Source organism: Catharus ustulatus, chromosome 8 (assembly GCF_009819885.2).
Source record: "Catharus ustulatus isolate bCatUst1 chromosome 8, bCatUst1.pri.v2, whole genome shotgun sequence".
Classification (NCBI taxonomy): domain Eukaryota; kingdom Metazoa; phylum Chordata; class Aves; order Passeriformes; family Turdidae; genus Catharus; species Catharus ustulatus.
This window is the reverse complement of record NC_046228.1, coordinates 24,822,408-24,840,487: the sequence shown is the minus strand read 5'-3', so window position 1 is coordinate 24,840,487 and position 18,080 is coordinate 24,822,408. Positions and strand designations below refer to the sequence as shown.

The 18,080-nt window shown below is 40.5% G+C and overlaps 1 protein-coding gene and 1 long non-coding RNA gene across 4 annotated transcripts in view; both read right to left on the bottom strand.

Annotated features, from left to right (window-relative positions):
* RET (ret proto-oncogene) overlaps positions 1–15,920 on the bottom strand; it is a 73,542-nt gene extending 57,622 nt beyond the window's left edge. For both annotated transcript variants that reach the window (XM_033066415.1, XM_033066417.1), the window contains exon 1: positions 15,848–15,920. In XM_033066415.1, coding sequence (XP_032922306.1) covers positions 15,848–15,893 — 46 coding nt within the window. In that variant the 5' untranslated portion in view covers positions 15,894–15,920. The remainder of the gene's footprint in view (positions 1–15,847) is intronic.
* Positions 15,921–15,997: 77 nt separating this feature from the next.
* Positions 15,998–18,080, bottom strand: part of LOC116999549 — a 46,631-nt gene continuing 44,548 nt past the window's right edge. The window contains exons 4-6 of one of the 2 annotated variants that reach the window (XR_004418580.1): positions 17,638–17,729; positions 17,059–17,537; positions 15,998–16,160 (exon numbers count right to left, since the gene is read on the bottom strand). This is a non-coding gene — a long non-coding RNA (uncharacterized LOC116999549). The remainder of the gene's footprint in view (positions 16,161–17,058; positions 17,538–17,637; positions 17,730–18,080) is intronic. The other variant, XR_004418579.1, reaches the window with a different exon arrangement.

The following is an 18,080-nucleotide window of genomic DNA, read 5'->3' as shown; positions in this document are numbered from 1 at the left end:
TACTTGTAATGACAAGACATCTGTCATAACAAGATTAATTGTATCAAGCACACTGTCTATTAGCTAGTAAAGAAATACTGTAAAATAAAAGCAGTCTTGCTGGCACATTGTATTGTCTTCCATAAGGTGTTTGCTAAACAGTGTATCTATATTGTGATAGTGGCTTTCACTGTAAATCTGTTTCTCTCATCAGTGTTGTTTTCTCTATTTTCCATAAATCCCTTTTGCATGTGGCAGAGTAGGAAGAAAAAGTGCTTCAGTAAGGCAACTCCTACTCTCCGTTACAATGATTGTGGAGGGACAGCATTGAGTATTTGTTTTATTGTTGTCTGACAGCCCTTATATAGAAATATATTGTGTATATAGCATGTTAAAACATGCATTGACAATTTAACACACACAAGCTACCATGTTTCCACTTTTTCACAGCAGGAATGGCACACAACAATCACTAACAGAGTCTGCGCTGCATGGATCATGCAGTTTTCTAATAAATCAAATGGCCTGGTGAAGAAAGATATCTTAAGTTACATTGTTCTCAGGAAATTAAAAATGCTTCACAGTACATGTCACCTATCAAGAGTAGTGAATAAGTATAATCACAGTCTAACAAAACCAATCTACTTCATAATTTTTTACAGTGCTTTCGACTGCCATACCTAAATGCTGCCTAAGTAAATTATTTCTAGACTCAAAAGATTAAGAATGGCTGTAACAGAAGAAACTGGTCTTTCCCCTCCATCTCCAGAGCTCCCCAGAGCACAGGGATGTCTTTAAATCTGTCTTGGACACAGTGCTTCCTAAAGTTTTTTCAGAACTTTTAAAAAGTGGGCTGCTCCTGTTTCCACCCTGTCTTTTTCACTGTCCAAGTTTCCTCAGGAGTAAACAGCCCGATCCAGAATTTTCATGTGTTTTGCTCAAGGTCTTACAAGATGCCTTGTTTCAGAAGAACACAGTAAATGAAAAGGTAATGCTCTTGACTTAGCATGAATGTTTTCTAGATCCCACCCCTCCATCTGCAGAAAATAATGTCGCTTTTTCGAAGCAGCTAATGAGGAGCAACAATCTGGCTGTCAACCACAACAGTAAGATTTTACTTAGCAGAAGCAACCCCAGGTGAAGGACAGGAAGCATGGATGGAACTGCCATGTGAAGAGAGCCAGATACAGCTTGTTTCTGAAAAAAGTAACTCTCTGAAATATCCTTCCATGGCTTGTTGTTACATTAGATTTTTCTTGTTCTCTTGCTGCAGCTGTCTTTAACAAGAAAATTTTAAAAAAGCAAACAGAGGTGTTTACCCAAGGATCAATTCACCTGCTGTTGCTCTGCTCCACCTGGCCCTGTCGCTCACTACCTGGCCCAGCCGTACAGCTGGGCTGACTCATCTCTGCACGAGAACATTTTTAAATGATCTATTTTCAGGCTTTGGTGCTGCAAAAGGAGAAGGACGGATAAAGACCTTTCTTTAATACCACATCATTTATCTACTTTGCATCACGCTTTTACCTTTCTTGAAACAGCAAAAGCACAGTGGCTGAAACCTCCAGGCTTCTGAATGCCAGGCTAATGGGCAATTCACCCCCTTGTAATGAAAGGCATCATAATTCACGGGCATCTGCACCATCCTCCCCCAGACAACAATTTACTGAAGCAGCGAAAAGGAAAGAGCTTTCCAAGTTTGTTGCAGAATTTCAGATCTGTGTTTGAATGGAGTTGATGGATTTCCAGAAGCAGAGTGGAGTGCTCTGCTTTGAATTAGCCATTATCTTTTACATCCCTCCATGTTTCCTGTCATCACAAAAGAAGATGAGTTACCCTTTAACTTACTGTAGAATAATCTCTGACTACCAGCAAAGGGGTAGTTAATGCTATTGGCAAGGATGATTTAGGAGACAATTTCAAAGTTCAGCTAACTATAAAAACAGAAGTCATACTCAAACAGCCTCATTCATTCTGCATACCGAGCGTGAGGGAAGCAGGGCTTAATACCACAAGTGCTGGGATGTGACAGTATGAAGCAAAACGGCACTTTCTCACTTTCTCCCTTGACAAATGCATCCAGCTTTGCTGACAGGAATTGGTGTTCATCAACCACTGCTAAAATATAATATATTTAGTATGACATCAGTGCCTAGACCAGATCTGACAGGCCTAAGTGTACAAAAAGGAAATCCTTACCTTACAGATCCAGCAGAATAGTCCTGAATTTACAAATTCCACATTTAAACAAACCAAGTAACCTAACAGCTGCAGACAGGATATATTCTGACAAAGGCTTGATTCTAAACTTATTTTTAAACATATTTTTAAGCCTCCTATAATGAAACTGCCCATTGTTTCCAAAAGTTAAAGTCCTTTTCTATACCTTAAGAACAGCAGCAAATGCCCTCAAGCTATTTGACAGTCAGAAGCTTTTTTGCTTTGACTTTTTTCTTCAACTTGTTATTTTTAAACACATGCACACACATATAAATATATACATATAAATATAATTGAGTTTTTTCCACAAAAAAAACCCCTTCTTTAATAGAAAACAAAAAAAAAAAAAGAAGAAGAGGAAGGAGTAGCTGTGTATTCGAATTGTTTAACAAAAATTTTGTTATGGAAGATTGTCACAAGAGGGTTCCCAGCATTTTGTATCACTGTATGTCTCTCAATCCTCATCCCCTTCTTATGACCAAATACATGTTTATCACCAAGACTTTAACTGCAAGCACTACTAAACAGCTGTTTAACAAGGCATCTCTGATCTTCACCATGGCTGACAGTCCATCAGAAACCTACAGTTCAAGAACCAGTGATCAAAACATGACATTTTCCCATGGATATTCAGCTGCCAGAGGCACAATACAGAAACACTGACACTGAGACAAAGACCACCACCATCTGTCAGTCATGTACTGAAGGAAACCATAGTTTGAGAAGAACCACTCCAGAAAGAGTAAACCCAAATAACTTTGTGTATATTTATCTGTGTACATTACAGTAAGTAGACTCTTAATTTCATAATGACAAACACAGACTCCTGAAAATGCAAAGTGCTTTAAATGCATCTGATTCTCCACCAGCACTTGCAAAATAAAAGAAACATTATTTAGGGAGATAAAATCAGCAAAACAGTCCATGTGGCTTATTTACTTTCCAGGGTACTCATTTCATGCCACTCTGTAACTTCACACTTCATATATCACCATACAACATCTTGTTATAAAAAAACACCCATGGATACTCTAAACAGGGAGTCCACGCGCAATTTCTGTGTAATACTCCATTGGGAGGATTGCTAGGTAACTTTTGACTAGGGCTTGAAGACCCTGTTAAATATTGACTTAACTCTGGCAGAGACGACCGTGTCCATCACTGGCCATTTGTTCCCACAACAATCCAAAATCGTTTACCCGGACAGCTGTTTACAAAAACATCAGCAGTGAGAAAGTTGCCAATGACCACACTTTAATGACTTTAAGATTTCAATGTTAATGTCTCCTGAGATAAATGGAAAATCCCTCATTCTTACAGTTTTTCTTCCAAAGTGATTTGGAAACTCTGGAAGTTGTCACCAAATGTGTTTTTCATAATTTGATATTGGGAAAAGTCACCATGGTAAAAGCAATAGAAAGTAAGTCCCACTATGCTCTCCAGAAGCAAGTATAGCATCTTTAAAAGGAAAAGCCACTATTAATAATAGTGACAACTGCATCCATGTTTTAATCATTTCACAGTCCACAGGTTATCTGAAATCTAGGTGAGAAATCCATCTTCATTAAGTAATGCTAAAAAAACTATGACCCCATTAAGCATGCAAGCAAACCATTATCTGAAAATCTCGCCCATTCCACTTTTGACAGTACTTTTGCATTGTCAGTCTCCTGTTTTTTCCTAAGCTTCAGTCTGTTTTCTCTCATCCAATAAAACTGGTATAAAGAACAGAAAAGAAACAAGCATTTTAACATTCACTTTGTTGAAATTTTTCCCAAGCAAGTAAAACAGGTATAGAAGCTGGAATGTAGCAGCTGAATTAATTCATTGTGGTTTTTTATTATCTTAATTTGTTATCTCATTGACAATTTTTTAAGGCTCATTCTTTCTAAACACAGTTATATTTTGGAACTCTGGTCAACCCTAAATCCATATGGACATTTAACAAAAAAAGGTACAGGCAAGCCTTTGCACAAAAGGCTTCAGTGTTGTGACCATTTTGGCAATATACTCCCTGATCCAGGGTATATCTACATCCATTATCTGGCAGAATCCAAGGGCAGTCGTAATTAAAGATGTCAGAAAGAGGTGTCTGGTGTGAAAAGGGAAAAATGAGGTTTTGCAGTTTCTCTGAATCACCTCTGCCTTGATAACATTCCCTCCTATCTTTTTAACAAATGCAGAAAGAGCAAAGGCTCAATGTTTTCATTCTATTGCAAGACAGATTGGACTCACAAGCTATTCAAAAGTTAAATGTGGAAAAAAATCCAAATAAAACATTCCTCCCAGACAAAAATCACATGTCTAAACAATCACAGATGCTGTGACATTGTCTGCACTCTCTATCAGGACATTTGGAAAGGTAATCACGCACCCAGTGCAATTTCATTTTCAATGGCAGCTCCACACATTTGTAGGTTTCTGTCCAAATGCCAGAAAAGGTGACAAGGTAACAATTCTGCTTTAAATCAAGACTAGCTAGGATTGAGTTTAGTCCTTGGAGAGGAGGAACAATAGTTTTTCTCTTCATAGTGATTTCCTCTTTCTTGCATTCAGAGTGGGATAATGTCACGCTGGCAAGTATAGGGTAAACAAAAATCTTTTAAGAATGGAAAATAGGATAACACTACAGGATTGCACCATATTCCCCTGGAGTTTTGTAAAACCCCTTATCACCAGCTCCTTCCACGAGACCAGTGCTGCCAACCAACAGTAGTTAAGTAGCTCATGTCCCAAACCCCATTTTACATTAAGCACATTTAAACATAAACATTTAAATTGAAAATGAGAAACTGTAATGAACGGAAGACGCTAGCTGTGAAACAGAACCAACAGTAGAAAAATACAAGCTGCTGCAGTTCTACAAAGATCAAAATCTAACACAGCATTGCATTGAAAAAAGGGAGAGGACTCAGTAGTTGATGTCAAAGACAGATAAATGGTCCTGGCAATTTAGGATTCAGGGTGGAAAATATTGACAGTAGAGTTACAATCCCAGTGCTAATTTTTTTTCATGGTCTCTCTGCTATCATTAAATTCTCATTTAACAAAAACTGCCTACCAAATCATAAATCCAGTTCAACTCTTAAGAAAATGGATCCTCAAACCCTGTGTCTACTTCAACAAACATCATCACTCCAATGCATTTCATTTTTTATCTGAAGAAAACAGCACTCTCTACTCTTCTGGGTGACAAGGTTAGGCCATATGTACACAGACTTTTTCAAGACCTTAATTGAAAATTCTCAGTGCCAGTGTGAGGTCCCCAACTCACTGCCTGGGATTTGAGACTGCTGAGCATGGAATTAGAAATTGATTTTTGAGAAGACAAAGACCACCATATATCAAATACATCCCTGGGGATATTCTGAAAACCAGAAACTCCAGAATCTCGTCTTGACATCAAAAGCATCTAACTCCTGTCTATTCAGCTGTTGATGATTAACAATGTAAGTATTTTGATATTAACTCTCAAGCTGCATTAACTGCAGACTAAGTTATCATGATCTCATAAGGAGCCCTGATTGACCAAACACCAGACATTAGCTTCAGAAAACATACAAAAGCTGCATTTGTCCTGTTTTTAACACCCCAAGTACAAAACCATAAGAATGTGAAGGCAAAAGTTTCCAAGAGAGGTCATCTACTCATCCAAGGATTGATTATATATAACCAACATGAATACACTGCTGTCCCTGTTCTTAAGATACTCCCAATTAACAGAAACCTCAAAATGACTACAAACAACGGAACCTTGTAGGTCCCTGCTAGCAAAATGTTTCCCTTTTACCACCTGCTATACACCAAGTGTTAGTTTCCACCATTACATCCACCTTTGTAATACCTCTGCTTAAACTGAAAAAATTGAACCCTGTCTTTGTGAATAAATAATGCCACTCATTTATATTCTTCTTCAAAAACAGAATTTCCTAAATTTCTTGTTATTATCCTTTGCATTTCAAGAAGTATGAAGACCAAAATGCACCATTCGAAACTGGATAGTGCCAGGAATCATCAGGAAATAAACTACTGTGTGTCAGATATGACTATATAGTAATTCTAACATTACCTTACATAATATTACCTGGGCTTACCAGGGAAAGGAAAACAAAATCTTTTGTCATAAAGACTCTTTATCAACAGAACCTAAAATAAGTAAAAGTCCTTGCTACCAGTCTTATTACACTGACAAATATAACTGCTATATTCAATCTAAACTGAGTTTTTGATGACTGACCCAAATATTTAAATAATGCACATTCTTTTATTGTCTCTTGGAAGTTGTGTTGTGGACAAACACATTCTGAAAGGCCAGAATAGACACTTGTACAGATTCATCCCCTTTGCTTTCTGATTATCAGGTATTAAGGATGGTTCTCCCATGATGCCAAAATTGTCTGTCCAGAGATAGAGGACAAATTTTTCCAATAAACTAAAAATTTTACACCCAACTGCATGATGCCAGAAAAAGAAGGAGAAAATAAGGATTTAAGAAATTATTGAAAAAAATAATATAAAAACAAATTTTAAAAGTCTACAGCAGTTAGATTGGAAAAAAAAAAGGTGAAGGGGCAGCATCAAAGGCTAAGTAAAACCTTGGGCTTTCTATTATTGCTTACTTTCTTTAGACATTTACTGCCCTAAAACCTTTGGTCCAACCTTCACTTCAAATTTTATTATACTAGAATGTAAGAAAATAAATAGTTTTAAAAACCCTTTTTCCAACAACAGGCTCAGTTCAATGCCTAAGTAAGAAAAAACAATTTCATGAATGTTTCTGGTTTTCACAGAGCTTTTAAGGGTGTTCTATTGCAGTCTCTTAAGATGATCCTGTTTGTTGTTAAATCTACAGAAACTAAGTTTTAAAGGCTTTTGTCTCCTTCTTAAAATAAAAAAATTCTGGAAAATGTATGTTATGAACTCTCTCTCACTAGCCAGAAAGCCCTCAGCAAAGCAATTTTAGACAACTTTTCTAATCTTCACAAAGGCAAAAGTTTACCAAAGCAATAAAATTCTTTAAAACGCCTTCTCATCTAGAGCATGTCGGCAATGCTGAATTGAAATGTGCCATAAAATTTATATTACAGCCATATTGTTTCCCCTTCATTACTTTAAAATGTGTATGTTCAAACCCAAAATCTAAACACTCCCATTGCTTTTTTTGTTTCATAATAGCAATTGGGATGAGCCATTTTACACAAATCATCTTCCTCAGTCCTTTTTACTTCATTGGCTCCACCAGCTCAGCTAGAGAAAGCTCTACACAGGATTGCTGAAAAGCAGTAACACAATCATCAATTTTTTAATATTTGTTTCTGTATTTCTCTCCAAAGTCACTGTGACTGTCAAAATACAAATGGGGCACCCAGTACGTAACTCACAGCTCAAATGTAGCAGAAGCAAGTCAAGGCAGCACCAGAAACCATTGCCAAAAATGTACAGCCCAGGGAAACAACAGACCTGCAGAAAGGCTTAAGGGCATCTCCCCTCGTCTAACTGAAGAAAGTTAAGACAATTAAGGCTACTCATTAAAGCAATCCAGTCTAAAGAGTTGCTCTTGCTATATATACACACACAGAACTTAGTTCATGCTGTCAGTGAACAGTATCTCGGATGTGTATCTTACCCTTGTCACTGACCAAGTGGTCAGGAACATCATACCCAAACCTCAGGTGACAAGGGAGGGCAAAGACATCCAAACCAGTTCTAAACAAACTAGCTCTGATATTGTAAACCAAGGCAATAGAGAGTTCTGTGCAAGCCAACCTCACCTACATACCTGAGTAATAACACATGCAGCAGTTTTCAATCTAGATGGATCTTTGTATTCTCCACACAGCAAAAGAATTTGAGATGTTATTTTGCCTATTGGTGTGTTGGTCTCAAACAGGGAATCCTGCACCTCAGAGCCATTTCAATGGTTAGACAGCACACACCAAGAAAGGGGAACTTGAGATTAAATGGGAGCAAAGAGAAATCTGGCACCTGAATGTACTGCCAGAGAGTTTGAACTTTGGGGACTGTGCAATTCTTTACAGGGCTTTGATGCATCAGACCCAGTCTAAAATGCTTTGCTGACAGGGGATAAAACTAAGCATATGCCTAAGTACTTCAGAGATGTGAGAAGGCTCCACTCAAGTGTTTTACAAAATTATGACTTGTCACTGCAGGTGCCAAAGCAGCACTCTGTTTTGTTAATAATCAGTGTTGGACACTTTCTCCAAAAGGTCCTGTCAGAACTTCCCAGTCATCACAGTGCAATTTCACATGGCAGCCAATGCTCTCTACCCAAATCCACTCTCTTCCAATACTCACAATTTTAATTTTTGTGGTTTTTTCCTCTGGAAAATAAACTTCTTTTCCTATTAAAATAGAAACTTCAAGCCTTTTCTTGATGAGAATTCTTTGGATTCTTTCCTTTTCCCTCGCTGTTATTCAGATTTCATGAACAGCACACTTTTGACTCACAGTCTTGCACACCACAATCTGGCAATATAAATGCGTTCCTATAATTTCCTAGTTTCTGTTTTTATGCTGTGTAAAAGAAAGCTGATTGCTGCCCTAGAGTACATATACATTTCAAACCCTCTGGTCTTCTGAGATAACTGACTGCCATAAACATATGTATTAATCATTCTATGGTTAATCTCTGGGTAGACCCATGGAAATAGACATAATTAATTATTTTTTTTTAATCAGCTTTTTAAAGGCATAGACTGTTATGGGCTAAATTTCAGTAAACAATAGCTTTATGTTACATTTTATTAGCATTAATCCCAATTATTACTCCCCTTCTTGACCAAGCAGCAGAGAACTGGCAGTCAGTACCTTTCCTCCCAAACGCAGAGCAGTAACACACAGAGCTACTTTTGAGAGGTAAGTTTTAAGCAACACAGTGGCAGGGGGTGGAAAGAGAACCCAGAGAACCAAATTATTTCTCAACATCTTGTGAACCATTGTAATTTTTACAGCCTTACTTCTCTGTGCACAGAAACACTTTTCAGCGTCTACTTTAAGACAATAGGGCATGGAAGGGCACCTCATCAACAAAGACAAAAAATCTGCAGAAGCCAACCAGTGTAGAAATATCACCTCTCAAGGGAGTCAAAGGAAGCCGCTCCATATCATCCTTGTTAGGGGCCAAACTGAAAGTATCAGCTCTTTATGTAGGAATGATAAAGAACTACCCACAATAATGCTTCTACTCTTCCCAAACCCAGAGAAACCATTACTTGTGTCTTTAAGTCACTGGGACATTTAAGTCTCATTGCCAAGACACCTTCAGAATGGCACTGACAAGACCACAGGATGTCTGCTCTAATTCAGTGGCAAAAATAGCCTTTAAGGGGCTTCAGAGATATATGAAATTCTGGTCTACTCATGTCAATATGAGTCTTTCCATTTCACAAGTGAAAAGAACAGATAATGGAATTGTCCATATAAAAAACTTGGTGCCTCTGAATTAGGAGAAAAAGCTAGATTTAATTTTATTATCTGAGATTGAAACTTGTCTCACTTAGAAAGAGTCATAATGGACACTAAAAAAAAAACCAAAAAAAACCCCAAAACCCAACCACCCATTACAGCAACACAAGCAACTTTGTTATATCAGTTAAATATATTGTTTAATTAGTTTTCTAAATGCATACACTGAAAAGCCATTAGACAGCCATTAGGAGTAATATATCCATTTTCTTTTTACAATCACCTGATTTACAATCAGCCAAATTTCTAAACTAATTCAGTCAAACAACATTTCTGGCACTATTACCCAAGCAAAGTTTCCAATTCCCTTTTTTGACTGTGATCACTGTAATTTTCCCTTAGGCTCTAAAGCGCTGATGATCATCTTCGTTTCAGCAGATTTACAGAGCATCTCTTAGGTTAAAATGCTCCTAGTATGTTTATGGTCTCATTTCAAGATCCAGAAATCTGAAACTATTTAGCCATTTTTATGAAGCAATCTTTAAGAAAACCAGTTTTGTGTTCTCCTTATGTGGAGAAAAAAGAGATCTCTTCAGACAAACTTTTTAAAAATCCTGAGCTCCCAAAGGAGCAAAATCCATCTGGTTATTCACACCTCATCTGACTTACTATTTTGTTAACAAAAACTTTCTTAATAACTTTATTAACTAATAACATATCTACATGAAAGCTTGTCAAAAAGCTCACAATGACTTTGCCAAAACATTGTGAAATATCTTATTATATCTCCCCGGTAAAAGAAAAAAAAACACATTGTAAAAATAAAGCCTTTTAATAGATTTGATTCTACAGTTTCTCTGATGTTTTTTTATTGATGCATTATTGCTCTAGAGATTCTGTAAGGTTTCCCATTGTGTTTTCCCAACTTTGCATCAGCTCCAGTATAGCCCAGTTGGAACTGTGTTAGTTAATCAACAATACACATGGTATTCTAAGGGTAAAGTCAATGATGGTGGTACTTCACAGAAAAGAGAGAGAGTGTGAGACAACAAGCAAATGTGTAGCACAGCTGTCAACTGAATTTGAATCCTGATCTAACCAAACTAATATGCAAACCTCAAATCTGTCCTTCTCCCACAGTAATTGCTGTATTTATCCTTGCAATGCTTCAGTTGCTTGCTTTCCAAAACATAAAACAGTTTAAAAAACCAAAATCATCTGGAGAATAAACAATTCCAAAGTTTCCTAAGAACATTTTGGTGAATTTTTAAGCTTTGCTTCTGCCAAACGAAACTGAAGTAGAAAGTAAGAACTAAGAACAGACTGCAGCATGAACGTGCCTCAATCCTGGAAGAAGATGCTCTTAACATCCTCCTCGCTCCCATAGGGAACTGCCACCTCTGTTCAGGTAAGTTTTGCAATGTTCCTGATACAAATACTCACACTCAATAAGCACTGCCAGGCAATTTTCTACATTTCAAAACCAAGAGATAATTGTGGTCCATCACCAGCTGGCACCACTTACGGCTCAGCCGGAAAGCAGAAGGATGCCAATGCCTGAACAAAGCAAACCCTCTCCTGACCGCAGACAGGCTCTGAATGACCTTTACACAACAAGGCTCTCCAGAAAACACCAAGCTTCTATAGTATGGATTTCTTCCAACCCATGGCATATTTGTGTTTGCTAGGCTGCTCTACAGGAGAGAAAGCAGCCTGGAGGAGCGGGACCAGCAGTGCCAAGCCAAGCATGAAAGTACAGCAACAAGTGAACAAATCTTTTCCCTCCTGCCAGGGGCCAAACTGGGGGAAAGGGAAGAAATGAAAATTAACAAAATACAGGTGTTTTCACCAGCCATGTCTGTCATTTCAGTAAAAAACCCAAAAATGTAAGGGACTGTGACATGACATGCAGATGAAAAACTGATGGTGGGCATGCTACTGAATATGCATCTTTGCATTCAAGTGCTGAACCCAAAGTGTAATACAGAATGACTGCTGATGTTAATGCTATGAGAAATCTTGTCTGTTAATCAAAGACTAACAAATGAGTTTTAAGCATTAAAATGCTGGTTTTTTGTTATCTTCATATTCATTTCCTTTATACTGTCTCCATGATAGTAACAAAACCCTTGAATGAAGCCGAAGACCATGACTCCAACTATCTGACTGGCAGAAATAATCAAGCCAGTAGCACATATTGTCCTGACTGACACCTTGAGAAGGCAGCACAGAACAATGAGAAGGGAACTAAATATTACACAAATATGGATCCAATTAACATGAATTAAAAAAAAAAAAACCACCCAACACAGTAAATTACTTCCTATGAAAGGGAAAATGCTGCAGGAGGTGAACTTCACTGCACAATTTCATCTGTGAAGAAACTGGAAGGTGAAGGAGCTGACAGTGGGAGCAAAATGAGGTGAGACATGAAGCCTGGAGGGCCACAGAGGGCCCAGGCTCCTCCCTGGCAGGAGTGCTGGGATGAACCCCGGTGAGTGCCGAGCAAGTGAAGCAGCAGTTTCACGGTCCAATGAGGCAGCAGCAGGTGACAGAGAGAGGACAAGTGCCACCTGGGGAAGGGTCAGAAGGTAAGATGATGAACCTCTGGGCAGAAAAAAACAACAAAGTAGGAAGGAACCAAAGCATCATGATTAATACTCTTTTTCCTATCAAAAAGGTTTGAAATTACCACATAACTCTTTGATTCTTTCTGATTAAGACACCTAAGACCTAATGAAGTTCTTCTCATGCTCCTCCACAGATTCCCTTTGCCCACAATCAGGGTTATAACAAAACAGAAGAATTTTTACTTTACATTGAAAAATCCTGATAATATACTATCTAACCAGACAACTGTTTAAAAAAAAAAAAAAAAGAGTAGGCATACAAATTAAGTTTTATGAAGTGTTGTGAGTTCCTGACTCAAGTCAATGGTCTGTGCTCCACCATTTGATCTGACCAGCACTGGTTTGATCTAAAGGTATTGCACACAGGAAATCTTTCATTTGGCACAATCACATAGGTATTCTTTTCCTAGAGAAAGTACCCATTTTCTATCATGAAATACAAATATTATTTGAAATATCCACACATGGAGGAGAAGAATGTCAATATTTGCAGTTGGTTTCTGAAGTTTGTCTATCCTTGATCTGGATGCATGAGTTGAGCCTGGACTTGCTGTAAATTGTAACCAGTCAAAACAGCAGCAGCACTCCTAGCAGCAGGGAAATGCACTGTAAGAATCGATCCCAAACAGTCCATAAATGAGTATGAGAACTAGCACATTCATCAGTAGTTTTATATCACAGTCAATAAAATAGAAAAAAAGTTTGAATAATCTGCATTCAAGAGCACATCATTGAAGGAGGATCCCCATCATTTCCATGAGCAAGTTTCCCTTCCAATTTTACAAAATGTGCATAGCATAATGCTTACAAACTGTGTTTTATTCACTGAAAAGAAATTACCTCGTTAAAAGTATTCCCTTTAATAACAAAAATTACCTTTCAGACAAGACAATCCTACCAAGTCTTTCCCACAGGCAGTCTTTTCTACACCTAACTGAACAAGGTCTTCCTCTGATATCAGTGAGCTTTCAAAATCAAAATTCCAGCACCAAACAGCCAGGCAGTATGATATGCAAGTAAACACCCTGAAGTCCTACAACGCACAAGATGTAAAACTTTTGAAAAAGATGTGCATGCTCTATAATAAAACCCTGCATTTCTTTTAACTGGTAAAAGAGACAGAAATCTTAATTTGGGACGAAATGCTCCTTTTATTTTTGCTATTTCTAGGCTACTGCACGTTAAGAGCAGTGCCTGCAGGAGACTCACACGTTGCCTGTGGTGCAAAAGCGCCAAGGCTGCGCCTTTCTGCTCCAGAACAAATGGTCCAGTGTGCTTTTTGAAACCCACCAATACAAAATAACCAAATCTAATCCTTTCAACTAACAGCATGCTCACCAGATTACACCAGCTCACTCAGCAAAACGCCTTTGGGTTTGTTGTGAGCACATGTTTTATGAACTACAGCAGTCTTGAGCTTTCCAAAACCTCACAGTTAGATAATCCAAAGATGTACCAATAGCAACTGCGTGCAAGGGTATCCCTGCAGGTAAACTTGGGCTGGGAATCCTCTATGACGAGGTGTTGCCCAGCTCAAAGCGATTCCTTCACAACACCTGGCAAGAGCATGACAGTAACCAGTGAAGAATCCCTGGCTTTCCCCTAGGATGGAGCCCACTGAAGTTTCACTGCGTTCCCCATGAGGGGAATGCATCATCACTCCTAAAACAGCTCTGTTTCTAAACTGGAACTCTGTGCATGCAAGGGTTTTGCTTGTACCTCCAAGACATAATGCTTCATCTCACCCCTTTCATAAACTCAGCTCCTACTGCATAAAAGGTACTTAGTGTCACACATCTAATCAATGTGAAACAGTGCTTCTCTACCAACAGACACCCATGGAACATTGCTAGCAACCGGACTTCCTGAAATAACTATGAAGTGTGAGCATAAATGCATACAACTTTTCTTCCTCATAGTTTTAGTAGAAACTAAGGGGAACCAAGTATTAAGCCTCAGTAGTCAAAGCTGAGAACATAAGCAAAATATTTGCAATTTTAAGTATAAGCAAGCAGTATACAAAAACAATCTACTTGGCAGCTACTCTACTCTACTCAAATAAATTAGCTCTTATAATATTCCTCCAAACTATGGGCAGATCCAAAACTTAACAATTTATGGCTACACTTAATAATAAAAAGTCTTTGAAAGTATTTCTAACTGCTGAGGTCTGATATTTATAAAGGTTTAGATATCTATCCTGAGTGGAGAGAACACCTTTCCCATTTGAGAGTTTCAGAATGAGATTCATGTAAAGTTGTACAACTAAAAGTAAAATCAAATCGTGGTCCATCTGAAAGGGAAATGCTTCGGGGGGGAAAAAAAAAAAAAAAAAAAAAAAAAAAGCCATTTGGGAAAGTAGCTCCGTAATTCCTAACACCAGCTAGTTCAGGATGTGCAATAATCTGGGGTATCACAGCATGAATCAAAGTCAGGTCATCTGTCCAGCTTAAACAGAAATCACTGAAAATCATCTTCAAGCAAATGCATGTGAATCATTTTGGCTAATGAAAACATACCCCTCAAGCTGAAGAACTTACATAAATTACATTTCTCCTAATTCTGCCAAAAACATTAAAGAAAATGGATTTGCCAAAGATAAAAGCAAAGTAGGCATGATAGATCATCCATTAGCAATACAAGTATGGCTAATTCTTCTTGACAGTGAAATGTCTTGGGATACAACCCACTTTATTTTTTTAACTAGATGTATGTGTTTAGATGCAGTATATCCTTCACATTTTATCTCCTTATATCCTTGATTTCACTACCAGCAAGATTTTACAAAGATGAGGCCTTAACAATAATGTATTATGAAGAGAAAAAATAAGGGCAACTGTAACTTACAGAATACTAAAGGAAAAAAAAAAAAGAAAACATTAAATAGGAGCTTTGTAATCTCTGGAAGTACAGAAAGTAGTTTAAAATGGTGCAAATTAATACAGTTAATCTGAATTAATAAAAAGGAACAAGTCACACACTTATGGAGAATCACAAGAACAGAATTAATACTGCATTCTACTCACTGTTAGACCAACTAGGGAACTACTGTGCTGGTTTTGGCTTTACTTTTTTCATAAATGCATTTTTGGTATGCAAGGTTGTACCACATTCTCTAGCATAAAACTCTGATTTATTCATGTAAACGTCAGAAATCCATCAGCAAACAAAGCCATATGGAAGAAAAAGAGATATAATGGATTTTCTGTTTGCTTTAGAAACTTGACATCTGTGGATAGCATCATCTAAGTTACAATCCAATCACCATGCATATTCTGGTCATTTTCATTTAGCAATCCAAAACGCATTTTACCTGACGATACAAAAAGCACTAGGAGTGGGATAACAGAGAAGAAATCATGTTTTCAAAACTTAAAATGATAATGTACTTTAATATTTTCCCTTTCACATCATAAATTCAGAGAAAAGCAAACTCACATCTGTTCCAACTTAGCTTTAGAAAAACGAAGAAAACCTATCAGTATTATTTATATCTTGTCCGTATTCACGGCAGGATTTTCGGAGCCGGATCGAGCCGCTGGTGGCACCTGAGCTCCGCAAAGTTCCCGGGGGCCGGGCTCGGCGGTACTTACCCCCGCAGAGCAGCAGGAGCGCGGCTGTCCGCGCCGCCGAGCGCATCTTCCCCGCGCCGCTCGGCCCCGCCTGGGCGCTCCGGGCAGCGCCGCCCGGGCTGCCGGACGCTCCGCGGGCTCTCAGTCCATGGCCCGGGCCGGCGGCAGCGGGCCGCGATGGGGCGCACGGAGCCGGGCAGGGACGGGACGGCCCGCGCCGGGATGCTCCTCCGCCGCTCCTTCCCTCGCTCCTCCTGGGTCCGGAGCCGCCCCGCCGCCACCGGCCGGGAAAAAAGCGCCTCGTCCCCTCCGCGGTGCCGGCGCCTCTAGGGCTCTGCGGGGAGAAGCGAAGTCAAGAGGCAAGCCCCCGCTCCGCCGCCGAGCCCCCCGCGCTGCCCGGGCGGCGGCACCGCCCGGCTCCGGCCAGCCCCCGGCCCCTCCTCCGCGGCCGCCGGGCCGCTGTGCCCGGGCCGCCCCGCCCGGCGGGCAGCGCCCGCCCCGCCCCGCCCGCGGAGCCCCCGCCGAGGGCGCAGCGCCGGCCCCGCCCCGCGCATCCCCGCGGGCAAGGTGCGGGGCCCGGCCGCGTCCCGGGGCGCCCCTCGCCTCCCCCGGCCCCGCGGCAGCAGCGGGGCGCGGCGGGAGCAGCGGGGCGCGGCGGGAGCAGCGGGAGGCGGCGGCTCGGGGGGAGGAAGACGGGCAAGCCGCGCAAACACACCAGGTGCGAGACAAAGCGGGGACAGGCGCTGCGGCACCAGGATGTACCCGAGTGGCCGCCTTCCCCGTCAGCCGAAACACATTAAACGTGTTGAATAATTAATCCTTGGGAGAGGAGACAATTTTTGCTTGATGGTAGGAGGATGCTGTAAGAGATGTGCGCTACCTGGCAGGCAACCAAAGTAAGCCGGAACGCACGCGTCCCGCTGAGCGGCGAAACGGCACTTTTAAACCGCAAGCGGGAGAGGGGGTGGGAAATCCAACCGAGCCAAAGCAGAAATACGCTTTAACAGGTCGGGCTCGGCGAGAAAAGCACTCCGAAAAAGCCGCCGCTCACTAACACCGCCCAGAGCCCCGGTGCGCCGCTGCCGGCGCTGCCTCCGCCCGGCGGCCCCGCCGCAGCCCCGGCCCTGCCCCGGTGCCGCAGCCCCGGGACGGGCGGGCACAGCCCCGGGACGGGCGGGCACCGCGCCCGCGCAGCCTCCGCAGGGGCCACCGCGATGCCGGCTGAAACAAACCCTGCCCCTCTCCCAGCGCCTCTCCTGTCAGGGCATCTTCAACCTGCCCAGGAGATGTTTTGTACTCCTCTCCCGAAGGCTGCTGCTGCTTCCACACAGCCGCGCTGCTCCAGAGATCTGATCGTCAGGATTCAGACACAGATCAGCAGCAGCTACAGCGTTCGGCTTCCCCAGCCTTCACACTCTGAAACGCCCAAGCAAGGTCAAGTAGACACACAGAGTGGATGGGCACTCACTGCTGTTGCACCTAGAAAGAATTGCTATTATTTAAATAGAAGTCAAATAGGAAATTCTCTCTCTAGATTAGTAAGGACTCTAATTACAATACCCAGCATTTTAAAAGACAAAGTACGAGACATTGCCTTATTGGAATGGTAAACGAACTCACCTATTTAAAATTTTCTGTTACATCTTCACCAAGTTAGCTCTTTTTCCCATAAGGCTTGGGAAAACAATAAGCCAAGTCGAAGCAACTAGAACTGTAATAATGAATTTGAGATAAGCAATAATGACCACCATTAAGTAATTGCTTTTGAAGCTGCCTGTCAGATAGTATAAATTAAACTTTTGAATACTTACTCACGTGTCAAGTGTTTGTTGGGCTTTTGCAAGTGCCTGAAAGAGGGAGCTGAGAAGGATACTTGGGAAGTCTCCATGAACCAAAGGAAAGTCTATAGCAAAGAAAGCAAGACATAAAACATTAACATTAAATCAATGCTTTGTGGAGAAATGTCTTACGTTAAGCTAAGCTTTATCTTAAATCATATTTAAAAGCTCGTGCAGTATACAAATCAATATTGATGCCATCTAAAATACACCACTATCATCTGCACTGATAAATGCCAGTTTTCATCCAGGACAAAGTGACTTCTTGGAAGAATTTCAAGGACTTACAATCTCTTCTGGCATCTCAGCAACTGAAGCCAAAGCTGTACTCTTCTGCCAGCTTCAGGCTCTGCTCCAGCACACTAAAACTGGTTTTAGATGCCATCATGTTCGTCATACAAGGAAGTAAGGTCACC